At 43.3% G+C, this 26,623-nt stretch overlaps 1 protein-coding gene across 3 annotated transcripts in view; it reads right to left on the bottom strand.

Moving 5' to 3' along the window:
- Positions 1-26,623, bottom strand: part of LOC121326738 (sulfhydryl oxidase 1-like) — a 156,271-nt gene that overhangs the window by 98,699 nt on the left and 30,949 nt on the right. For all 3 annotated transcript variants that reach the window (XM_041270173.1, XM_041270174.1, XM_041270175.1), the window contains 2 exons: positions 26,270-26,318; positions 25,681-25,783 (listed from right to left, as the gene is read on the bottom strand). In XM_041270173.1, coding sequence (XP_041126107.1) covers positions 25,681-25,783; positions 26,270-26,318 — 152 coding nt within the window. Of the gene's footprint in view, positions 1-25,680; positions 25,784-26,269; positions 26,319-26,623 lie in introns of those variants that run through there.

Raw genomic sequence — 26,623 nt, 5'->3', positions numbered from 1 at the left:
TGTTTGAATTGGAAGAAATAGGATGATCCCCTTGTTGGAAGTAGTTTTCAAAATCAGTCCTTCTTGATAGTTGAGGCTCCAGTACATCCTAGAATTGTATATTAAAAAGAAAAAAAACTGAATATATATTATATATAGACACTGTAAAAAACATAGATTACTAACAATATATATATATAAACATTACTACTTTTTTTCTTTCCATTATGTATACCTCAAATTGCTGTTCTGAAACAGGTAGTGAATGGGGCTGGGCGGGGTCTGGCTTTTACCCCTTCCCATAAATATTTATCAGTTACAGTACGTTGAAGCCTTTATTAATCCTATCATTAGATATGTTTTATTGATGCTGGCCTACACTGAAATGGCGGTAACAGCAAAAATGGCATAAACTTTTTTTTTTTTTCATTGTAGGCTAGTTTGTACAGCAAACATGTATTTATTTTACAAATAAATGCTCAAAATGTTGTTTTTTGTATTTAATACATTGTAAAGCTACGCAGCCTACCAGTTTTAAACAAAGTTGCACACCATTTAAACATTCCAGTAGTTATGGGGTTTACAAATATCTGCAAATGGTTTATATCCATTTTTTTTTTTTTTTTTTTAATATCTCCAAATGACAATTTGGCTTGTCAAATAAAACACCCAGCACGATTCTGCTAAATTCTTAAAGATGGTGTAAAATTTAAATTAAGTTCAGTGCGCTTTAATAAATTGTTACACTAGTATAGTCGGGCACTTAAAAGTTCTGAACACACATTAAATAGTAAATTACTAAGACATTCTACATCCATAGCAAAGTAAGAAGCATCATGTTAAAAGTAAAGATAGCAAATACACAAGGCTTGGTCGATTGGTACCGGTTTCGGGACAATCGGAGATTGTTTACGGGTCCATCTGCAGGTTTTGTCTTAGTCCAGCTTACCCATTCCTCATTGTAACATTTCTGTTTTGGACAGAAGTAGCGATTCAAATTGTATCTAACTGTTGAAAACAAGGTTACGCTATTGCACTGTCAAAATGTTAACTGGTTCACTGTATACTTTTTCTTTGCTGGTCCAAATACATTACAAGCTGTCTGCGTGTTTATTTCCCGTTACTGACAAAGTGCACTCTTCTAGTACTATGATGTATAATGTATTGGCAGACTCAGTCACCCAAGGGTGTCACAAAATATCACATTACAATACAGCACAATAACTGCTTCTTTCATCTTCTAAGAACATAAGAACATAAGAAAGTTTACAAACGAGAGGAGGCCATTCGGCCCATCTTGCTCGTTTGGTTGTTAGTAGCTTATTGATCCCAAAATCTCATCAAGCAGCTTCTTGAAGGATCCCAGGGTGTCAGCTTCAACAACATTACTGGGGAGTTGATTCCAGACCCTCACAATTCTCTGTGTAAAAAAGTGTCTCCTATTTTCTGTTCTGAATGCCCCTTTTTCTAAACTCCATTTGTGACCCCTTGGGTCGACACTGTCAATACCTTTTAGAATTTTGAATGCTTGAATTAGGTCGCCACGTAGTCTTCTTTGTTCAAGACTGAACAGATTCAATTCTTTTAACCTGTCTGCATATGACATGCCTTTTAAGCCCGGAATAATTCTGGTCACTCTTCTTTGCACTCTTTCTAGAGCAGCAATATCTTTTTTATAGCGAAGTGACCAGAACTGAACACAATATTCAAGACGAGGTCTTACTAGTGCATTGTACAGTTTTAACATTACTTCCCTTGATTTAAATTCAACACTTTTCACAATGTATCCGAGCATCTTGTTAGCCTTTTTTATAGCTTCCCCACATTGTCTAGATGAAGACATTTCTGAGTCAACAAAAACTCCTAGGTCTTTTTCATAGATTCCTTCTCCAATTTCAATATCTCCCATATGATATTTATAATGTACATTTTTATTTCCTGCGTGCAGTACCTTACACTTTTCTCTATTAAATGTCATTTGCCATGTGTCTGCCCAGTTCTGAATCTTGTCTAGATCATTTTGAATGACCTTTGCTGCTGCAACAGTGTTTGCCACTCCTCCTACTTTTGTGTCGTCTGCAAATTTAACAAGTTTGCTTGCTATACCAGAATCTAAATCATTAATGTAGATTAGGAATAGCAGAGGACCTAATACTGATCCCTGTGGTACACCGCTGGTTACCACACTCCATTCTGAGGTTTTTCCTCTAATCAGTACTTTCTGTTTTCTACATGTTAACCACTCCCTAATCCATGTACATGTGTTTCCTTGAATCCCAACTGCGTTCAGTTTGAGAATTAATCTTTTGTGCGGGACTTTGTCAAAATCTTTCTGGAAATCTAAATAAACCATGTCATATGCTTTGCAATTATCCATTATCGATGTTGCATCCTCAAAAAAATCAAGCAAGTTAGTTCTAATAATATTACACGAATAGAAGGGGGTTTGGGACTACAATACACAAAAATTGTATTTTGTTAGTCTGCAAACAGATTTTGTATAAGCCTATGTCTACCATACACTATTTATATATTGTATCTAGCCTTTCATAACAACAATTCAAACATTACATTTTAATGAGTATAATATAATCTTTGTGCATCTCGTACGGCAACCACTCTACCAATAAATCCGCTATTATGCCTTGGAGGAGTTTTAGACAAACATGTCTTTATATTGACTTGGATGTTAGTTACTCCAAGTTGAAGCGGGTATAAAACATTGCTGTTTAAATATGTCTACATGCTCAATCGCACAGAAAAAAATATTAATGAGTTAAAACAAAATAAGTGCTTAATTAGACACTCATTACATGGTTTTTCCAAAACATTTCCAAAAGCCTTAATATGGAATGATTTTTTAAATCAATTGATCAAAATTCAAAAAGGATACACATTAAGAAACAACGCAATATGCAATATGGTATTTATACCACGGCAGAAAAACACGGTAAATGGTGGGAGTTACACCATGGTAAATGGTGAACAGGGTAAACCATGGCACTTTTACCATGCTAACTGTGAAAATCCTGTGGTGTTATTACTCTATTTGTTTACCATGCTACTCTTGCATAAGGGTTGACTTCAATAAGTGCATCATTTGCAAGCACCCATTTTTCATTAGCACCCACAGCAAGAAAACACACACACACACACACACACACACACACACAAAGAACATGCTTTCCAGTGGCCACACCCCCCCTGCTTGCACAACAGTTCACACTAAGGTCTCAGCTGTCAGTCTCACGCTCAGGAACACCCAGTGTGACTGTAGCGCTGCGAGCCAATCGTATATGGAGCGGGAGAGAGGAGCGGTGTAGTTCCTTGAGTGGGCCTTTCCGGCCCGCTCCTTTACAGCACTGAGAAGAACTGAGCATGGTTTTATTTTTCTTGAATATATGTTCAGCCATGAATTTTGGACAAAAGAGTTATAAAAAAGGTGACAAATACAGATGCAGTCACTTTACAGTATTTTCCATCATGCTTGTGCATGGTAACCATTCATCTTCCAGTTTCATACCACAATTTACTTTTATGTTTTGCAGACTTGAGAATTGCATTTAAAAAAAAAAAAAAAAAAAACTTTTATTTTTCTTTTATATTCAATGTGATTGACGTGGCACTTTATTAATTATGATTGATATATATGATTGATACTATAGATACTAATGAGAACAAAACAAATACAAAAGAAAAACAAGGGAACCACATATCTTTTCAAGAAAGCTGGGAGACTTTTTATAAATGGATTTTATATTTTGAACACTACAATAACAGTTCTGCTTGTGAAGCATCCACACTATAATCTGACAGAACATGTGATTTATTTGTACTGTGCAGAACGTTAGTTTATCTACCATAAACCTGGTTCCCTGAAAGAGAAAATGGCCACAAAACATAATTTATGGGATATACAGTGGCTTGCGAAAGTATTGACCCCCCCTTGGCATTTTTCCTATTTTGTTGCCTTACAACCTGGAATTAAAATTGATTTTTATTTGGATTTCATGTAATGGACATACACAAAATAGTCCAAATTGGTGAAATAAATAACGGAAAACAGGCTTTGCTATTAAGCCTCTAAATAAGATCTGGTGCAACCAATTACTTTCAGAAGTCACATAATTAGTTAAATAAAGTCCACCTGTGTGCAATCTAAGTGTCACATGATCTCAGTATATATACACCTGTTCTGAAAGGCCCCAGAGTCTGCAACACCACTAAGCAAGGGGCACCACCAAGCAAGCAGAACCATGAAGACCAAGGAGCTCTCCAAACAGGTCAGGGACAAAGTTGTGGAGAAGTACAGATCAGGGTTGGGTTATAAAAAATATCAGAAACTTTGAACATCCCACGGAGCATCATTAAAACTCACGGACCAGGCAAGGAGGGCATTAATCAGAGAGGCAACAAAGAGACCAAAGATAACCCTGAAGGAGCTGCAAAGCTCCACAGCGGAGATTGGAGTATCTGTCCATAGGACACTCCACAGAGCTGGGCTTTACGGAAGAGTGGCCAGAAAAAAGCCATTGCTTAAAGAAAAAAATAAGCAAACGCGTTTGGTGTTCACCAAAAGGCATGTGGGAGACTCCCCAAACATATGGAAGAAGGTACTCTAGTCAGATGAGACTACAATTGAGCTTTTTGGCCATCAAGGAAAACGCTATGTCTGGCACAAACCCAACACCTCTCATCACCCCGAGAACACCACCGAGAAGTTTTCCGTTTTTTTGTCTTATTTCTTGTTTGTTTCACAATAAAAAATATTTTGCATCTTCAAAGTGGTAGTGTAAATGTTGTGTAAATCAAATGATACAAACCCCCAAAAAATCCATTTTAATTCCAGGTTGTAAGGCAACAAAACAGGAAAAATGCCAAGGGGGGGTCAATACTTTCGCAAGCCACTGTACGCCTGCATATTGGTAGGTGTCACTGAGCTATTACTATCAAAGCTGCCAAATAGGCCCCTTCCCCCGATAACCTCCTCGGTCCCGCCTACCAAGGGGATAAAACCATCACTCAGGGAAGGATCGACCACTTTGAGATGAAACCGTGATGATGACCGACTCTATCTTGTGGTTGGTGGCCACCTTCTCTTTCAGGGAACCAGGTTTACGGTAGGTAAACTAGCATTCCCTTTCAATTAGAAGATGGCCATCAAACATCATCTATGGGAAAAAGAATACCAGAGCTGTCGCGAGGGAGCGAAGAACGACAGCATGTCTTCCCATCGACAGCGTTGGAGAAGTACAGGTATGGAAAAGTGCAGAGCAGTTTAGAAGCAGTAAGGCGAAATTACATCTTTAATTGCTTTAATCAGAATACACAGGAAATTGTGAAAACACTGCAGCTCAAAGTCAAACAGCTGATGTGATTTTCTGATAACAAACACGCTGAAACTCAGAGCAGCTGATTCAAATTCAGCGCTGTTCCGAGACAAGGGTGAGGGGAGGAGCCAACAGCACAACAGAACAATGCAGCTATAAACGAGGCAGTCAGAAGTACAGGCGTGGAAAAGTGCAGAGCAGTTTAGAAGCAGCTTAGAAGCAGGTTGACAGCTGCAGAAGATAAACTAAACTTCAAAAAAAAAAAAAAATAATTATTAACATGGTCTTCAAGCCAATAATCTGTGACAGTTGCATGATTCCGAGAAAACCCAGCAGAGCTAAACCAAGTGTGCGTAAAGTGCCACACGATCCAGGACTTGCATAAACTAGTAAGTAGGCTAGAAATGGAGCTGGAAGAAATGAGACAGCAACAGGATCTTGAGGAGCTGGCACACCCACAATTCATGGAAGTCTGCACCACCCCTAACAGACTGAAAGCCATCAGGGAGATAGAAGGTCAGAACAGCTGGGTTCAGGTAGGCAGAAGCAGGGAAAAAAAGAAACTTCATCAAACACAACCACCAGAAATCAAAACATCCAACAAATTTGAGTCACTTAAAAATTTTGATGAGCAAAACCAACATCAAGAGAACGAAAGGAACAACATCCAGGACCCTACTGACAGTGGTGACCAGACAGCAAAAAGAAGGGAGGTTATGATTGTTGGGGACTCCATATTGAGAAACACAGCAAGTTCAATTCGCAGTTTGGACCCCCTTACTACGACAGTGTGCTGCCTTCCGGGAGCCTTCGTCACGCACATCACTGAGAACGTGGACAGGCTCCTAGAACAAACTGGAGATGGGTAGTAGTACTCCACATTGGCACAAACAACATTGGAAAGCAGACCAAAATCTCTGCAAAACAAATTCAGAGAGCTAGGAAGGAAATTAAAAAACAAAACCAAAACTATGGTATTTTCTGGGATACTGCCGACACCTTGCAAAGAACCATATGGACAGCTGGAAATAATTAATCTAAATGCATAGCTGAAGATGTGGTGCACAAGGGAAGGCTTCACCTATTTTGTTCATTGAACCATATTCTACAACAAGGACTATCTGTATAGATGGGGCGGACTGCACTTAAATAAAAAGGGAACTAGTCTACTTGGTGAAAAGATCCTCTAGCAGGTTCAGAAGCATTTAAACTAGAAAGGAAGGGGGGAGAAATCTACAAAAAAACAGAAGGGAGACCACATCAAAACAAGGACAACAGGGGTCACAAATGGAGATTAGACAAAGGGGCATTCAGAACAGAAAATAGGATTCACTTTTTTTTACACAGAGAATCGTGAGGGTCTGGAATCAACTCCCCAGTAATGTTGTTTCAGCTGACACCTTGGGATCCTTCAAGAAGCTGCTTGATGAAATTCTGGGATCAATAAGCTACTAACAACCAAAACGAGCAAGATGGGCCGAATGGCCTCCTCTCGTTTGTAAACTTTCTTATGTTCTTATGATGCCACCTCAAGGACCCTTATGCCCACTGAAGGCAATGAGGGATCTATCACATTAAGGTGATAGAACCTGGAAAAAGTATTCGTCATAGCCCAGATAGCCGCATTACAAATCTCAGCCATGGAGGAACCTCTAAAGAGGCCCATGACGTAGCCACACCTCTTGTGGAATGTGTGGCTACCCGCCCAGACGGGAGTAAACCAGCACCATCATACACAGTCGTGATTGTGTCCTCACTCCAATGCGACAGTCGCTGCTTCGAAAGGGGCTGTCCCAGGGTCCGTGTCCAGTGGCAGACAAATAGCTGGTCAGAATGACGCAATGCTCTCATCAGTTGAAGAAATTCAACTTCCTATCCTCCTTTGAAGTAAACAGTGGTGGATGAAAAGACTCCAGTTCCACAGACTGATTAATGTGGAAGGCTGTGACCACCTTGGGGAGGAAAGTAGGGTTTGCACGCAGTGACACTCTGCTACCATCAACCCAAATACGCATGCAGGAGCTATGCACAGACAGCGCCTGCAGCTCACTAACCTGCTTCGCAGAGGTGATAGCAAAGAGGACTGACTTCATAGACAGATACTTCAACTCAATGGAGTATATAGGCTCAAACGGGGCCTGCGTGAGAGCCTCCAGTACAACCTCAAGGCTCCATTCGGGGAGAGTAGCCCTCCTAGGAGGGCCCAACCACCGAGCACCTTGGAGAAACTGCGTAGCCAGAAAATGTGCGCCCGGGGACACTGAGTCAATGGGGGCATGGCAAGCAGAAATAGCCGCTAGGTAAACCTTCAGTGTGGAAGGTGATCTACCAGCCTCACACAGATCTTGCAGAAACTGCAAGATGACAGACATGGAACAAGAGATTAGGTCAGGACCATTAGTCTGGCACCAATTCTGGAATTACTTCCACTTATAGGCGTACAACGACCTAACAGAATGCACCCTAGCACTCTGCAAGGTACCATCACCCGCGTTCGACAGCCCTAAGGCTGACCAGAGGTCCCTTTCAGGGGCCAGACTCACAGCTGGAGCCTGCCCGGCTCCGGGTGCCAAAGCGTGCCTCTTGTCTGACTGAGGAGATCAAGTCGAAGCGGAATCTCCCAAGGCGGGCCGTTCAATAGCTGTCACAGGGTCGAGAACCAGATTCTCCTGGGCCACTAGGAGAACTGACGCCTTCCCTGACCAGACCTTTTCGAGAAAGGCCAGGGGTAATAGCAGAGGCGGGAATGAGTAAAGGAGCGCTCTGTGCCATACATGGGCTGGGGCGTCGATGCCAAGGGGACCGCAGAAGTGGTGGAGGGAGTACCACAGGGGGCAATGTGTCATCTCCGCCAAGGCTAAGAGATCGACCTGTGCCTTTCCGAACTGTTCCCAAATGCGCTCCACCACATGAGGGTGGAGCCCCCACTCCGATGGGTGTGGACCCTCCCTCGAAAGGAGGTCCGCTGCCCAATTGTCCACTCCCAGGACATACGTTGCCCGAAGGAACAGCAAGTTCCTTTGGGCCCAAGTCAAAAGCCTGAAGGCTAGGCGATGCAGCCCCGGGGACCGAAGGCCACCCTGGTGGTTGACATACGTCACCACTGATGTGTTGTCCATGCGGATCAACACAAGCTTGTTGCGCAGCACAGGTAGGAAGCGCTAGAGAGCAAGGAGAACCACCTGCAACTCCAGCATATTGATACGCAGGGACGTCCAGCGGCCCGACCAGGACCCGCTGACTCCTCTGCCTTTGCAGACTACACTCCAACCCAAGTTGGAGGCGTCAGTCGTCACTACCCTGCGGTTGGAAACCACTCCCATTCGGACCAATTGGCGCAGGTGAGAGGTCATCCTCCACCAGCGCACGGCCGTCGAGCACAGAAGACACACTGTCAGCCGATGGTGTCTGTCGCGCTTGGGATGCAGGTGAAACACATTGAGCCATGCTTGCAGGGGGCACATACAAAGTAAGCCCAGCTCGATGGCTGATATCACTGCGGCCATCAGACCCAGTAGTTTCTCGCACAAGACAAGGGGTACCCTTGATCGAAAACAGGGAGAGTTGGTGCTGGAGAGTTGCTACTCTGTCATCTGAAAATACGCATCCCGCAAGTCAACCGTGGTAAACCAGTTGCCTGGCCAGACAGACTAGAGTATGTGACGATGAGCCAGCATTTGGAACCTTCTCTGTTTCAAAAACCGGTTGAGGAGCCGCAGGTCCAGGATGGGATGAAAGCTGCCGTCCTTCTTCGGCACCAGAAAGTATCTCGAGTAGAACCCCTCCCCTGAGAAGTCGCCCAGATGCTGCAGTAGGCCCCTGCTTGTAGGGCTAAAGTGGCGTGTTCGTTGCCTAAGCACTGAGCACACAGGGTATGCCTGTCTTGCTGCGGGATGTTAGTCTCACAGGCCTCGCAGGCATGAAACCAACCCTGCCCGTCATCGCTGGGTTGCACAGCGTGCTAAGGGCGCTCACAGTGGAAGTGCATAACACAGGGGCCTAACAGCACGCGTGTAATGTATCGGCTACCCCACGTAGCGAGTTCACTACTTGCACCGACTACCACGTCTATTGCAGGCACTGAGTACTGTGCACACCACTTGCACCAGCACAAACATGACACAAGGGCCGAAGCTGGGGCGGGTAACTGACAGCAATATAGCAATAATACACAATAATACAGAAATAGTACAGTACAGTACAGATGGGGGACAGCATGTTGTCTGTTTGATTGTAAGGCCCAATACACGTGGTACTTGGCCAACGCAACCGGCAAAAGATTTCTGAACTCAGCACCGTGGCTGGCACTGGTGAGGAATACACGGCTGGTTCAGGCTGTAAGCAGCCGCGCTGCAGCTAGCCCTCTGCGCAACCCAGCGCGAGGACGCGCAGCACAATCAAAACAACAAGGCCCTGACCGGTGGCCCCGAAGGCGGCTGGTAGGCTAACTCCACAATGGGGACAAGGCAGGCCCAGCCCCGTGGAATAACAGCGCTCTCCCAAGTAAAAGAGGGGGTGAAAGACACACATTCACTCCGCAAGCGAGCATGTGCTGAAAGTACAGTTATTAGAAAAAGAAAAAAAGGCTACGGCTTAGGAAGTACTGATTCCTTGAAAGAGGCAAGTCAGCTTTCAAAACAAAGTGCAAGGGAACTAACAGCAAGTTCAGCGCAGTAATAAAAGTAATAAAAGAGGGCTCAGTGCAACACAGATGGTCTTATCTTACCTACTTGAGAAGCGAAAAAGAGGTCGATCCTTCCTTGAGTGACGGTTTTATCCCCTTGGTAGGCGGGACCAAGGAGGTCATTGGGGGAAGGGAGCCTATCGGCAGCTTTGATAGTAAGAGTTCAGTGAAACCTACCGATAGGCAGGCGTATATGTTTGGTGGGCATCTTCGAATTGAAAGGGAACCTTATTTTCCCATTGGTGATTGAGCCCTGGAGCACTCATGGAATCACTGGCTGTGCACCTATTATCAGTGATTAAAGCCTGGTTTTCAAACAAACTGATTATCGCTCACCAATACTGTATTGCTGTAAGAAAAGTGTGTTTTTAAAAAAGTAATTTCAGCTTTCAATCACTTAAAATGTGCTGACAACAATGTAAACACCACCAATCTACAGACAGTGAGTCCCAAGCTTTAATCGTGTTATGTTTCAAAATGTTTAGTAAAACGTGACCTATTGTTCCTTAGTACAACCGCCCCCCTTTGCTAATGACATCTTTAGGTCAGGGTCGTATTAACCAAGTATAAATCTCCACAATTTTGTAAAATCACTTTACACTTACTTCTAATGATGCAATGCGTTTCAGTAAATTCAAACGATAAACTCCACATCCCGCACAGAGGGAGAACACAAAAGTAAAACACCATTAAATAGGGTTGGCACTGCAAGGGAGATAAAGGGAGGTTTCACAGTTCCTATCGAGTGACAGTTTTCAGTAATATTTGTGAATGCTTATTCACCATTGCTACAACCCGTTACAAAATTGACTTGGTTGCATTTTTAAATAATTATTCATCATTTAAAATCATAAAATCACAATTTACGAGATTAAATACGCTAATATACTCCTCCTGGGCTCTGTCACAATAGGGTCACATGACTGTGATATTGCACGCCTATTGGCTCAGTGGATGTCTGATTAGTGCGTTATGGAAAGAAACCATCATTTAAGTTATATGTAACGTGGTGTATATCGTTTTTGAGGACAAAGGACACTGAACAGAAAGTAGGCACTGTGAGATAAATAACACTATGTAACACAATTTTTGTTCCTGGGTAGTAAGTGTTATTTCATAATTGCTTATGCCTCAAAAGTATAGAAAATGGCTATTAGTATAACTGTAAATCTCGAAAAACTACTCACTTCTAAATCTTTTGTAGTCATCTTTGTATTACTTTAGTATAAATACATGTTAATTTGGATTCATATGTTGTTTTTTTCTGACTTTATGTGAATGAAAAGACACACATTTGCCCATTTTCCCATTGGAAATAGTGCTATTTTGAAATATCACTGTCCTGGTCACAAAAGCAAAGTTTGTGGGGAATAATAGCCATTTTCTATACTTTTGAGGCATAAACAATTAGGAAATAACACTTACTACCAGGAACATAAAAAAAAAAGATTTGTTACACAGTGTAATCCTGCTTTTAGCTCAGTTTTGGTGCAAATGGCGTATATCGCGTTTTGCATCTAAACTCTTATACTTACAGGTGTTTGAAGGCATGACAACAACATGTTATTGTTTATATTCAAATCCATGGTTTATTCTTACGTGATGTAACTGTGTTCTACATATTGTGACATAATTTTTACTTATATCTTTAAATCTATATTAATTCTAATTAACATTATTTTATATAAACTAATATTTATATTATCATGCAATGCTGGCTCTGAGGATCAGCCTTGATTTGACCTCCCCAGCGCATCAGCATACACAACTTTTGAATTAATTTTGTTTATTTAATTATTTTTAACTTTTATATATTTATTGGAATTAATAGTTAATTCTTTTCTGTTGAGTCCCGCTGGCATAATATATTCCCGATTGTGGAGCTGCATTTGTGTCATATAAAAATGAAGAAACGTCATCCGTGTGTGTGTCCCTCTGTCTGCGGTTATTGTTCTTATACAGTTCTATTGTTATGCCCAATACAGAGCTGAGAACATGGTTTATATTTTCTGCACTCTTAAGGATAGTTCATACATTAGCACAGGGTGGTCCGTCAGCCCCGTCGACTCACCCATATGTGTCGTGGGTTGCTTTGGGCATCCTATGAGATATTCGGATACAAATAAGCCCTGTACAAAGCTAATGTTTTCAGTACCAAACAATAATAATGAGAAAGCGTCTTCGAATTCAATTAGTAAGTTCTCTGAGCACTTTATGTCGGCATTTTCTTTGCTGGCGTTTTCCTTTTAGCTAGGGATTTTTTTTTTACTTGGGTCAAAGTATGGGTTTAATAAGGACAATGGTATTCCTTTCTTCCTGAGCAGAGCGGTGGATATTGAGCGGTGAATGGTCACCGCTTCGCTCTGCTCACATTCTCTGAACACAACACAGCCGTTAAAATATATTGTCTTTAACACGGGATTTGCACATCACAAGAGACCAGAAGTGAGTAAACTCTGTATCCCTTACATGTGAAGTGGGTAAAATATATATTGCCCAAATTCAAAGTGGGTAAACGCCGTTTACTTGGATATACCCCCGACTACACCACCGAGTAAAACTCCAAAGAAACGTTTAAAGTACGTGGTACTGCCAAGCCGTCTCCCATCCAAGCCAGAAAATTATTATTTTATTTCTACGCAGACACCCTAAACCAAGCCAATTTACAATTACTCATTGATACAGTTGGATTTTTTACTGGACCAATCTAGGTAAAGAAGCAGTGTGTTCCTCACCTGTGATAGAATTTTCAACCTTCCAGACAAGAGCACAGCGCTCCAAGCACTACTCTACATAAGCTCCAAGTGAAGAAGCACTAATGTCTCATTGTGTGTGTGTGTGTGTGTGTGTGTGTGTGTATGTGTGTATGTGTATGTAACAGGGAGAGATCTGTGCTGACTCTGCTGGCGTGTTCACGGGCTGCAGGAAGAGGGCGGCAGTCGCCCAACAACCGCCTGTGAGTCATGGCAGTGACACGGGGAGGTGGGAAAGTGTGAGTGTGGACTTTCCCCCTCTCTGAATGGCCGAGAGGCGGGTCTTGGGTGATTGTCGGTCCTATAAAATAACGCTCTGTTGTTTCCTCAGGTCTGCCCACTTAGACGCGCTAAGGGTGCGGACACTTTGATTCGGGACCGGGAATCAGCGAGACAGAGAGAGAGAGCGGGGAACCCTTGGGCAGACCCCGGCGTATTGTGAAAGAGCAGGCGAGATAGCCGAGAGAGTAGGACGGTGATCCGGGTCGTGCGGGTAGCGGCGACCGGGATAACGCTGCCGAGTGCAGCACCTTTTATTTGTAGTTTTATTACTGTTTTATTTTCCCTTGTTCTTTTCGCCTTCTGTTTTCATTATTATTTCTTTGAGCACCTGCGAGTGCATTTGCAGGTCGTGTACCAGCTGTGGTATTTCCGTGGTGCTGTCTATCATCGTTGATAGGCAGCCCACGGTCAACAGTGCCCTCTACCGGAGAGAAAAAAAAAAATACAAGGAAAGAAAAAGAGCCGGCCTAAAATAAAACTGGGCACCTGTGTGGTGTTTCCAAATACACCTGTCTGTCTCCTTGTCAGTGAATTACCCACACCCCTTCCACACGTGGTGTCAGAAGTGGGATTCACTGGCACTGCCCCAAGCAGTGCAGCTATAGAAGGAGCAGACGAGCCATGGATGCTACGCAGTTTGCGGCGATGATGGACCTCCTGCGCCAGACGCTCACCGCAGCAGTGCAGGGGGCGGCAAGACCCGCAGCTCCAGACCCCCAGTTGCAACGCCCCACAAAAATGACGGCCGAGGATCGACCTGACGCCTATTTGGAGGTGTTTGAAGCTATGGCGACCTCGGCCGGGTGGGATCCAGCCCGGTGGGCTAGTTACCTGCTTCCTCAGCTCACGGGGGAGGCGCAAGCAGCAGCGAGAACGCTGTCCCCGGATCGGATGATGGATTACCCCACGCTGAAAACCGTCATCCTTAATCGCGTGGGGGCCACACCGGAGGGGTATCGGAAGAAATTCCGAGAGGAGCAGTTTGCGGTAGGGGAGCACCCACGAGCCATCGCCCACCGTCTGAAGGATTACGCACTGGGTTGGTTGAACCCGGAGCTGAACACCAAAGCCAGGGTGGTGGAGATGATCGTGGTGGAGCGCTTCCTGGAATGTCTAGCCCCGGAACCTCGGCTGTGGGTCCAGCGGCAGGCACCAGACACGCTGGACCGGGCGGTCGAACTTGCCGAGCAGTACCAGGCAGCGGAGCCAACGCCTGCGAAACTGCCCGGGAGGAGTGCGGCTACTGGATCGTCCCCTCAACTGGCCCCGGAAAGGGCGAAGGGACTGGGGGGAAGGGGTAGTCCAGGATTTGGTCGGGGGGTGTCGGCGGGAGCTCCCGGCCCGGGAACTGGGGCAGGGTGGGGATACCCACGGGCTGCTGCAGTGTCGGACCGGGGTCTCGCGCGGACGCCTTATCGGCGAGCCCCTTTTATGGCTCCTGTGTTTCCCCCTCTTTTCAAAACTTCGGGGAGAGAAACCAGCCCACCGAGGTGTTGGACGTGCAGGGAGGTGGGCCACCTCTCCCGGGACTGCCCCGTGATGGAGTGTGACCTCAGCCGACCAGGTAGGCACGTTCAATTACCTCAGTCACTTCAGCACACGGGTTTTGTTATTCCTGTGACAGTGGATGGTACAAAAACCCAGGCTCTCCTGGACTCAGGGTGTAGTCAGTCTCTGGTACAGGAGAGCCTAATCTCACCGGGGCATAAACGTATATTGGGACGGGTGCATATTAAATGTATTCATGGGGATGTCCGCTCCTATCCCAAGATAAATGTGTGTATGACTATTGGCCAGCAGGTGACGCAGGTGCAGGTAGGATTATGTCCTCGATTGCCGGTACCAGTAGTTCTGGGACGGGACTGTGAGCAGTTTAAAGATTGGTTGGCTGCTCTGACAGCCCCGTCTTCTTTATTGGCTAAGAAAGAGGAAGTAATTGGAGAGATTTTTCCCTTTCGCGATCCAGAATGGTTTTGCCATAGATTTAAACCCCGTAAAACTAAACGGGAGCGTCGGATCGCTAAGAATGAGGGCTGGCAATGGAGGGAGTCGGAGAAGTTCCAGGTGGGGGCGGTTGGTGAAGAGTCCGGGGGGGAGGTCGCGGAGCCAGCGCAGGGGTCTGGCTCGGCTGCCTCTGCTCGGGACCGACCTGACCCCGAGTTGGAAGCCATGGGAGCTGATTTCTTAGCTCGCTCCCGTGACTTCCGACTCGAGCAAGGGCGTGACGACGTGCTGGGCAGGCTCTTTGACCAAGCAGCGGTGGTTAATGGTCGGGTGGTCGAGCCCAGACGCGCCGCCACGTACCCCCACTTTGAAATTGATCGAGACCTACTGTACCGTGTTGATAAATTACCCCAGACCGGTGAAGTGCGTCATCAGTTGCTCATTCCTCAGCCCTTTAAGGAGGATTTGTTGCAGCTGGCTCACGCTATTCCCCTGTCTGGTCATTTGGGAAGGGATAAAACTAAAGCAAGGCTTGTGTCACGGTTCTTCTGGCTGGGGCTGGATGGCGATGTTAAGCGGTTTTGTGAGCGTTGTGGGGAATGTCAGAAGGCCAGCCCTAGAGCCGTTCCACGAGCCCCTCTGGTGCCTTTGCCCCTAGTGGAAGCTCCGTTTGAGCGTATTGGGATGGACATAGTTGGGCCACTAGAAAGGAGTGCGGCAGGATACACCCACCTACTTGTCATTCTGGATTACGCTACGCGTTATCCAGAGGCAATTCCCCTCCGATCTATGTCCGCTAAGTCTGTTGCCAACGAGCTTGTGAAGGTTTTCTCCCGGGTGGGGATTCCCAAAGAGATACTAACCGATCAAGGCACCAATTTTATGTCCCGGCTAATCCGCGGAACATGTAAGCTTTTGGGAATTAAGACCATTAGGACCTCTGTGTTTCATCCTCAGACAGACGGTTTGGTGGAACGCTTTAATAAGACCCTTAAGAACATGTTGCGCAGATTTATTCGTAGTGATGTGCGTTACTGGGACCAGCTGATTCCTCCCCTTCTCTTTGCGATCAGAGAGGTTCCCCAGGCTTCCACGGGGTTTTCACCATTCGAGCTGCTGTATGGGCGGAGACCCCGGGGCGTGCTCGATCTGGTCAGAGAGATGTGGGAGGAGCAGCAGGACAATTCGACCAATACAGTCCGGTATGTGTTGGACCTGCGCAAACGTCTTGAGTCTGTTGGGAAATGGGCGCATGACAATTTGCAGCAGGCGCAGCACAGACAGGAGACACAATATAACCGAGGAGCCCGGTTGCGCACATTTCAGCCGGGGGATAAGGTACTTCTCTTATTACCCAGTTCTGAGTCGAAACTCTTGGCTAAGTGGCAAGGACCCTTTGAGGTTACACGCCAGGTTGGGAAGGTGGACTATGAGATCTGCCAGCCGGAGCGACGGACAGAGAAACACATTTACCATATCAATCTTTTAAAGCCTTGGTTACAGCCAGAGGCGTTGTTAGTGGCGCATGCAGATGACGTCACGGACCTGGGACCTGATCTTTCTGTGTTGGCAAGAAAAGGATCGGTACAGATTGCTGAGAATCTGACACCAACGCAGAAATGTCAGGCTCGCGGTCTGGTGGCGGAGTTTCCTGACGTGTTCTCTTCCGTCCCGGGGCAGACTCGAGTAGCCCATCATCACATTGATATTGAGCCGGGGGCGCTAGTTCGCCAGAGGCCGTACCGTATACCTGAGCGTAAAAGACAGGTAATAAAAGCGGAAATTGACGAAATGCTGAGACTGGGGGTAATAGAAGAGTCCCAAAGTGACTGGAACAGTCCGATCGTTTTAGTCGATAAGCCAGACGGGTCAACTCGATTTTGCATTGATTTCAGACGAATCAATGAGAAATCGAAATTTGACGCTTATCCGATGCCCCGAGTAGATGACTTGCTGGAGCGTCTAGGCACGGCTCATTTTATGACGACACTGGATTTAACGAAGGGGTACTGGCAGATACCCCTGACTCCGGAATCTAGAGAGAGGACGGCGTTTTCGACTCCCTTCGGGTTGTACCAATTCAGGACCATGCCCTTTGGGTTGCACGGAGCCCCCGCCACTTTCCAGCGGCACCTTTTATTTGTAAGGTACTGCACGCAGGAAATAAAAATGTACATTATAAATATCATATGGGAGATATTGAAATTGGAGAAGGAATCTATGAAAAAGACCTAGGAGTTTTTGTTGACTCAGAAATGTCTTCATCTAGGCAATGTGGGGAAGCTATAAAAAAGGCTAACAAGATGCTCGGATACATTGTGAAAAGTGTTGAATTTAAATCAAGGGAAGTAATGTTAAAACTGTACAATGCACTTGTAAGACCTCATCTTGAATATTGTGTGCAGTTCTGGTCACCTCGCTATAAAAAAGATATTGCTGCTCTAGAAAGAGTGCAAAGAAGAGCGACCAGAATTATTCCGGGCTTAAAAGGCATGTCATATGCAGACAGGCTAAAAGAATTGAATCTGTTCAGTCTTGAACAAAGAAGACTACGTGGCGACCTAATTCAAGCATTCAAAATTCTAAAAGGTATTGACAGTGTCGACCCAAGGGACTTTTTCAGCCTGAAAAAAGAAACAAGGACCAGGGGTCACAAATGGAGTTTAGAAAAAGGGGCATTCAGAACAGAAAATAGGAGACACTTTTTTACACAGAGAATTGTGAGGGTCTGGAATCAACTCCCCAGTAATGTTGTTGAAGCTGACACCCTGGGATCCTTCAAGAAGCTGCTTGATGAGATTTTGGGATCAATAAGCTACTAACAACCAAACGAGCAAGATGGGCCGAATGGCCTCCTCTCGTTTGTAAACTTTCTTATGTTCTTATGTTCTTATGATGGATCGCATCTTGTGGCCCCATCAGCAGTACGCCGCTGCTTACATAGATGACGTGGTTATCCACAGTGAGGTTTGGCCGAGTCATCTGTGTAAGGTAGCGGCGGTGCTGCAATCCTTGCGGGAGGCGGGGCTCACTGCTAACCCAAAGAAGTGTGCCATTGGGAAGAGTGAGTCGGAGTATTTGGGGTATCGAGTCGGGGGCGGCCAGATCAGACCGCTAGTTGCTAAGGTGAAAGCCTTGGCTGACTGGCCGGTTCCTACAACCAAAACCCAGGTGCGCTCATTCTTGGGACTAGCGGGCTATTATAGAAAGTTCATCCCGAGTTTCGCTACGCTCGCTGCTCCCTTGACAGACCTCACCCGGAAGGCTGCCCCAAATACGGTTCAGTGGACGGAGTCGTGCCAGAGGGCCTTTCTCGCCTTGAAGCGGAGGCTGTGTAGTAAGCCAGTACTATGCAGCCCGGATTTTGGTAAGAGGTTCACCCTGCAGACGGATGCGTCAGAGACAGGTCTCGGGGCAGTGTTGTCGCAGGAGGTTCGGGGAAGCGAGCACCCAGTCCTGTATATCAGCAGGAAGCTCCTTCCCCGCGAGAAAAATTATAGCACCATCGAGAAGGAGTGTCTCGCGGTAAAATGGGCAGTCGAGTCACTCCGGTACTACCTCCTGGGGCGACACTTCACCCTGGTTACAGATCATGCCCCCTTAGCATGGCTTCACCGGATGAAAGATAGCAATGCCAGAATCACACGGTGGTACTTGGCCTTGCAGCCCTATGCCTTCAGGGTAGTCCACCGAGCAGGAAAGCTGCATCAAAACGCAGACTTTTTCTCTCGGGAAGGCATGGGGGTGTAAGATTTTCGAATGAACCGGTGGTGTCATTCTGAGGGGAAGGATATGTAACAGGGAGAGATCTGTGCTGACTCTGCTGGCGTGTTCACGGGCTGCAGGAAGAGGGCGGCAGTCGCCCAACAACCGCCTGTGAGTCATGGCAGTGACACGGGGAGGTGGGAAAGTGTGAGTGTGGACTTTCCCCCTCTCTGAATGGCCGAGAGGCGGGTCTTGGGTGATTGTCGGTCCTATAAAATAACGCTCTGTTGTTTCCTCAGGTCTGCCCACTTAGACGCGCTAAGGGTGCGGACACTTTGATTCGGGACCGGGAATCAGCGAGACAGAGAGAGAGAGCGGGGAACCCTTGGGCAGACCCCGGCGTATTGTGAAAGAGCAGGCGAGATAGCCGAGAGAGTAGGACGGTGATCCGGGTCGTGCGGGTAGCGGCGACCGGGATAACGCTGCCGAGTGCAGCACCTTTTATTTGTAGTTTTATTACTGTTTTATTTTCCCTTGTTCTTTTTGCCTTCTGTTTTCATTATTATTTCTTTGAGCACCTGCGAGTGCATTTGCAGGTCGTGTACCAGCTGTGGTATTTCCGTGGTGCTGTCTATCATCGTTGATAGGCAGCCCACGGTCAACAGTGCCCTCTACCGGAGAGGAAAAAATACAAGGAAAGAAAAAGAGCCGGCCTAAAATAAAACTGGGCACCTGTGTGGTGTTCCCAAATACACCTGTCTGTCTCCTTGTCAGTGAATTACCCACACCCCTTCCACAGTGGTATATATATATATATATATATATATATATATATATATTCCATGAAATGCACTTTTTGTATATAGGTATACAAATGTCAATTGCTCTGGATAAAATCATCAGCCAAATCAATTAATATGACAGATTTTCTGGCTTGCTATTTATTAATTTAATTATACATTTATATAAACATAACTTTCTACATTTATTTATTACAAATATTTATTTCTAAATATATTTATTCCTCTATGCATTTTTTATTTCTACCTAATAAATTATTCCTTTATTTATTAAACGAGGAACTACAACTTATCAGAGATCAGAGATTTAGACAAGGAAGCTACATACCTCTCTTGTGTACAATTCAATTCTATGGTATCTACCAAAAAGGAAACTAGATATTTTCAGATAGGAAATAGAGCATTTCTAGAATCGAGCAGCCCCTTCAGGTTTTCAGCAAAAGCTGGTCAAGCGTGGATGTAAGCTTAAAAAATGAACACATTTCAACAACAGCACACTGGCGCAGCGGGCAAGGCTGTGTGCGCTTCAAGGATGTCATGTTGCAAATTCAAACCACAGTTATTTTTTTTCTGCGATATGTGCTGTTTTAAAACATGAATAAATTGTTTAATATAAATGTTCTGGATATCAAACTGCATGCGATCGCTGGTTTATTTTGACATTGACCCACATGTTGAATCACATGATTGGTAGATGTCCAGTTATTTAGCTTTTCTGTTTGAGTCGTTACACACTCTTAAAAAAGTAAACGAAAGAAGAATTTGACCTTAGTTTGATTACGTATATCTCGTTGTGTATAAAATGCATTTACGGTTTTTTTTTCACATTTGATGTAAGAAAGTTTCGGTCTTTTGGTACTGGTACAGATGGCAATTCTGAGTGATTTCGTTTTGCCGCTGCAACATGGTGAAAACAGCAAAACTCTTGGAGCTGTACAGAGACTCTTAATAGTTTCAAACTACCGTTCCTCTCAATTTATTTTAAAGGCAGCAAAATATGGAAATTGCTTTAGTGTGTCAACATAGTTTTAAAAGTTTTACAAAACTTGAAAAATGTTGCTGAATTTGTCCCTCAAGGCTGTTTTAAAACAAATCTATTTTTGTTATGTTTATCTATTAAAACAAATCTATTTTTGTTATCTTTTTCGCTGTACCTGAGAAAATGCAGTGAAAACGAAAGCAGCCATATTCAGCTGGAAACGAGGTATTCTCAGCACAGCTAAGATTTTAGTTTTGGTTTGAAGGCAGCAGGAGCTTAGCCTGATTTTTAATTTTTGTACAGACGCCATTATGTATGGGAGATGAAAGTAACAAAAATTAAATAATGAATGATAATTCATTAAATGTTAAATTTAAGCAAGTATCGAATATTGCATTTAAGCAAAAAATTATAAAATTAAATTCATGTATCAAATGTTAAATTTTTACATCAAATAATACATTCAATGTGAATATTAAATGCAAGTATTAAATGTTAAATACTACCATCGAATGTTAAATACTAGCATACCAAATTAGACAGCTGACAATATCTTAGTCTATGGCTGTACTATTTGGTATCCCCTGTGTTTCTCACTGTAAATACACCCAATATCAATCAGACCCGTCATGTGTGTGATAATGGGGCACAGGTAGAAAGGTAGACTGCAAATTTGACATTTCTAGGAGCTCCACTGCCTGAAATGCACGGGGGATACCAAATAATACAGCCATAGACTATGATATTGTCAGCTGTCTAATTTGGTATCCCCTGTGTTTCTCACTGCACATTCCAATCTTGTGTGTGTACTGTATATAAAAGAAATATATAAAAAAAAATCTGTAAACAATAATGTTATATGTTATACATTATGCATTAATATAATTTACACGACTTGTGTTTATTCCAGACATAAAAGCACAAGCCACAGAGCAACAACATTCGTGATCATTTACTTTCAACTTTCAAGTTTTACATGGTGGGCGAAGCAAGCGTCTGGCAATTCTGCTTCTATAAGAGAGTGCTGATCAGTGTCACTGTATCACAATACTCACACTTTGATGGTTTTTTGTTTTATTTCCCTTTTAAAAAACGACCATTACAGAACTCATCTCAAGAGTTTTGAAACTGGTAAAACTGTAATCTGCACATTAGTCAAAAATACACATTTAAGTGCTTAGTAATTGAAGAAGACATACCATGTTCATTATTTATACTTAGTAATTGAAGAAGACATACCATGTTCATTATTTATTTATTGCAAGTTTTTGATCATGTGACTTCATTTCTCTGCTGAAACTCAATGTGGCGGCTGCACCAACTGAAAAAAAGCAACGTTTCAGTAAGACAGAGCTAAAACAAATCTGATTATCTATATGAGGATGGTGAGAAAGCATTCTTAGTTTTGCGTGGTCATGTACGAGTCAATACCATTAACACAATGCCAGTTGTAAACACAGAGAATAAATAAGAAAGCAAATAGTCTGCAACAATGGCAAAGCACTGCATTCTATGCTGAAAAAGTAAGACCTCAAGTACTGCGCTCAAGGCGGAGCTTTCCCGAAGTAAGCTAAATTAATTGCGTATTTCATTATTGTTTAGTTTATTTCTTTCCACATTACCTGCCTTTCATGAAGCTATAATTAGCAATTTTAAACCATGGCAGTTTCTTAATTTAATTATATTTTCTGACGATGAAGAAATGAGCTCAAAACTATTTTTCTAGCTGTACAATCCTTAAAGGAAACTGATCCCTTTACTATGTAAAGGATGCAGTTACTACACTACACACCGCTGGTTTCATAAAGACATTCTGTTCAGAGACACTCCTCTTTTTAAATCTTGTAAACAACGCTGCAGAATTAGGAAAGAAACAATTGAGAGGATTAATTATGCGTTTACATTAAAAGGGACGCTATTTAAATTACAATCGGGTAATACATAGCAGTGAACCTGTTTTAGAGCAACGAGTCAGTCAACAGGCCTTTATCAGTGTTTCATATTTTATCCTGGTTATTATTATTATGCCATTAAAATGCTAAACTTAATTTGCTGAGTCCTGTACATATGATTACTCTCACATGACACTGATGGACTGTTACTAAACTGTTTCTTATTTGTTATTGTTATTGTAAATGCCAGCAATAAGCTAAACAGGTCTTTTCAAAACACCTTTATTTGTAGACTGAACTAGTGTGTTAGTGTAAGACTGTAAATATAATTCTCACAACTGTGCTGGCCATTTGGTTTTCTGAACTGTTGTAATATAATTACTAGTTATAATTATTATTAATATAATTATTAGGTTTTCCTGCTTATTTTAAGCCAAGTGATGTTTATAAACATTATGACAGGTTTGAAGTGTCTTCAGGTGCTTTACTTACTATTACACCAACAAGAGTCTGATTTGAGAAACAAACAAACAAAGAAAAAGATTTGTGGTAATATTTATTAAATGTACCTATTTTAACTAGCAACATTATATTTATGTTCAAATGCTCTATTTATGTTGATAAAAAGTGGGAACAAATGGAACTGGCCACTTTTGAAAAAAAAGGAGTTTGGTATTTCCAATGGAACAATTAGTGGTCCTAAAGCCCTGGTTACAATTGAAGGCAATGCAGATGCCAGTGTTTTATACAGTAGAATAATGCAATTTTATGCAGGCCACCAGTTAAGCGTGCAGTCTATATCTATGATAACAACTGACAGGGCTGCATAGGATCAGGGAATGCTTTAAAATCAGAGGCAGAGCCACAATAAATGTCTAAATGGTTGAGATACCTGTGTTGGAATATTGCTTTAAAATTGTATAATGCAACAAAAATATATTAAAAGGGTTAATGCTTCGCCGAAGGTTTCTCACTGATAATTTACCCTTTCTCAGTCAAATAGCAAGTTTCTCAGTATCTAAACGCTTAGAGGGAACGTTGCATTACCGTACAGCTAAGAAAAAAAGCAATACCGTTTTTTGTTTGTGGATTTTTTTAGTTTCTGTTTGCACTTTTTTGTCAAATGAAACGGTTTTTGCAGTTATTGTGCACACTGTGTTTGTTTCTGTAGGTTGTATTAATATGTGCTTTGTATTTGTAGTATATACGTGTAACTGCTGTTATAAACTGCAAAAAACGTTCAACTCGCTTCATTCAGTACCATACATTTTCAGTCTTGGCTACTTCTCTGCTCAAACCCAGGGGAGATATTTGATGTTTTAATTGATTTAAATCATGTTTGTAATCTAAACTGTTTCCTGTGACGTCAGACCTTAGGTACTTGCCCGTCCACCCGAAGTGTGGCCCACCCACATTTCAATTCCTAGCTAGGAATTTATGCTGTTTGTAAACTTGTGGTGAAATTATGATAGTTGTTCATGAAAAAAAGCTGCTTAGTAAATTGCACGCAGAAATGGTAGAAATGACGGAGGCTACGAATTTGCATTATTTACGAACACGTAAGTAATATCGGTACATAGAGCCCATTATCTACAGTTAAGGATCTGCCTCCACCCTGGTTACACTTCAATTTAGTGCCTATGAAAGAGGAGGAACAGCAGCATTGGATGCAGTTAGGCACTGTGCTGCATGGCAGTGAGACTGACACAGTAAGTGACAAGGGTACCACCAGATTCATATCTATGTAGTATTTTACTGCAAAGCATTACTACTACCAAAGCAATCACACAGAGCACTGTCACATGGCCCGCTGGTGTCCCTTCTGTACATGCCCTCCGATTAGGTCCTCAGGCTGCTGAAAGCTGGAGTCTGCAAACAAAAGCCAAGAGCTTGAAGCAGTCTCTTTTATAGGACCCCTGGATGTTACTGTGCCACTACTCAGGAGTGATGAAAACAGCATGCATTAGACTGGAGACACTGCTACACAGGACTATTTAGCTGGTGAGGTAAAATAACGTTAGGTTAATACCATAACCTGGTTCCATGAAAGAGAATGACAACCATTACCAAATGGGAAAGAGCCCTCTCTGACTATCAATCAATGAGTATATATAAAAAAGCTGCCCTATCAGTGCCCTGCTGTGAGGGGAAGTACCTCCCACCTCCTGCTGAAGAGGGACGCCCTCACATATCGCCATTTTCTCTCTCACTTCACTGAGACAGGTCACAGATTGCTTCGTGCTTTCTTGTCCGAATTTGTCTGATTTGTTGGTTTTGACCTTCAAATTTATTATATTAATAATTTTGAAAGCCACTGTAATGAGAGAGGTTAGAAACTGTGGGTCAGACATAACTATCTTCTAAAGAATTTGTGGCAGAGTGGAATCAATGACTAAAATTAGAGCTGAAAGCACCAGGACTCATATTAAACCAGACCTCATTTTAAATATCAAATTGTTCTTTCTCCAAGTAGATTGGTTCCCATTTTATTGAAGTGCAGTCCATCCCGCCAATATATAGTCCTTGTTGTAGAATGTGGTCCAGTGTTCAAGGAAGGTGAAGCCTTCTTCCGGCTCCTATCGGTCTCACTTAGCCATTGAAAGGTTTTCTCAGCTTTTTCTGGAGAAAAAACGACTAGAGACCTGTGCTTTACGTCTTTTTGATGATGTTGGACAGGGTCTGACATCGGACTGGAAAGGGAAAATTGTAATGGCGGACCAACATAGGGACTCCCTGGTGACTTTCTGTCTGTTAGGTGTGCAGACTTTCAGGAATTGTGGGTGTGCCAGCTCCTCACAATCCTGTTGCTCTATCGTTTCATGCAGCTCCATTTCTAGCATACTTACTTGTTTAAGCAAGTCCTGGATCATGCAGCACTTTAGACACACTTGGTTTAGCTGTGCTGGGTTTTCTCGGATTTCCCACATCATGCAGGTGTCACAGATTACTGGCTTGAAGACCATGCCAATTTTTTTTAAAGTTCAGTTTAGTTTCTGCTGCTGTCAACCTGATTGCAAACTGCTTCTAACTGCTCTGTACTTTTCAAAGACTATACTTCTCCACGCTGTCACTGTTAAGACTGCCTGGCTTTTGTCTGTATCTGTTGTGCTGTTGGCTCTGCCCCTCCCTCTTGTCTCAGAACAGCGCTGAATTTGAATCAGCTACTCTGAGCTTCAGCTTGTTATCAGAAAAAGACATGCAGCTGTTAGAATTTAAGCTGCACTAATTTCCCAATTTACTGTGTTATCTATTCCTCTAAAATTGGAGTGACTCAGGGTATGTTGTGTAACTAAACCCTCAGCTCTCTCTCTAGTCTAGACAGTGTGTCTCACCTGATCGGCTCAAGGGGTGGGCACGCTGGGGGCCACGCCTCCACATGGCTCTCCAGCAGGTCAATGATCAGTTGACGCAGCTTTGGAGCACTGCTGGATGTGTCTGCAAACGGGAGGTAGGGACGGGTTAGAACACTCACAGTGCCTAGTAACCATCACAATGTTCAATCACTACAGTATATGACACTACATGGTCTACTGGGATGTACAAGAGTTATTGGGGACATGTGATTTACAAAGAAGCTATTTCAGTTTCATTAAACTCGCTTCATAGGATTTCTGCCTTAAAACCAGTCAGAGGTTGCACTACACTTGGAAAATCTGCATTTTATAAAACACATGCAATTTATAAATCTGCCTTTTAAACCTAAAATTGTTTAATATAATAACATTTACTGAGTTGTGGGCAAAACTGGGCAACAAATACCCCGTGTGCATTGGCAGTAAATTGATATTTGGGTTACTACTGCACTTATGTCTCTTGCATTTATTTGGAGTGGAAATAACTGTCTATTAAGTTTGACACCGTAACCTTTAGCTAAACTATTCAGTATTTTATAAACTCACTATTTCTGAACAGTGGTTTTACCTTGAAGCACCTCTCCTTTAGACCCGCTCTCTGAGTAAGCCTGGAAGAACTGGAAGAGAGGAGAAGTGAAACAGAAAAATCAACACATTCATTCAAGTCATCTTCTTAGTTCATCCTTAGTAGTTTATGATGTTAATTCTGAGTGATACATTATTTATTGAAATGACTCAAATATTGTGCTTTTTATTTAAGGAATAACAGCCATCCTGTGGCACATTACAAGATACTAACGGAACTCTGAGACTGCAGGATTGTCACTAGTATACTGCAACTTCACATTTATTATACATTAATAAAGCTGGGGGAATCTGGATTAACTGTGGCTTTTACCTGCTATGTGATGGTGCAACAGTA

The sequence above is a fragment of the Polyodon spathula genome, chromosome 14 (assembly GCF_017654505.1).
Source record: "Polyodon spathula isolate WHYD16114869_AA chromosome 14, ASM1765450v1, whole genome shotgun sequence".
In the NCBI taxonomy this organism is placed as follows: Eukaryota; Metazoa; Chordata; class Actinopteri; order Acipenseriformes; family Polyodontidae; genus Polyodon; species Polyodon spathula.
The sequence above is the reverse complement of the archived record's forward strand: the minus strand, read 5'-3'. Positions and strand labels throughout refer to the sequence as shown.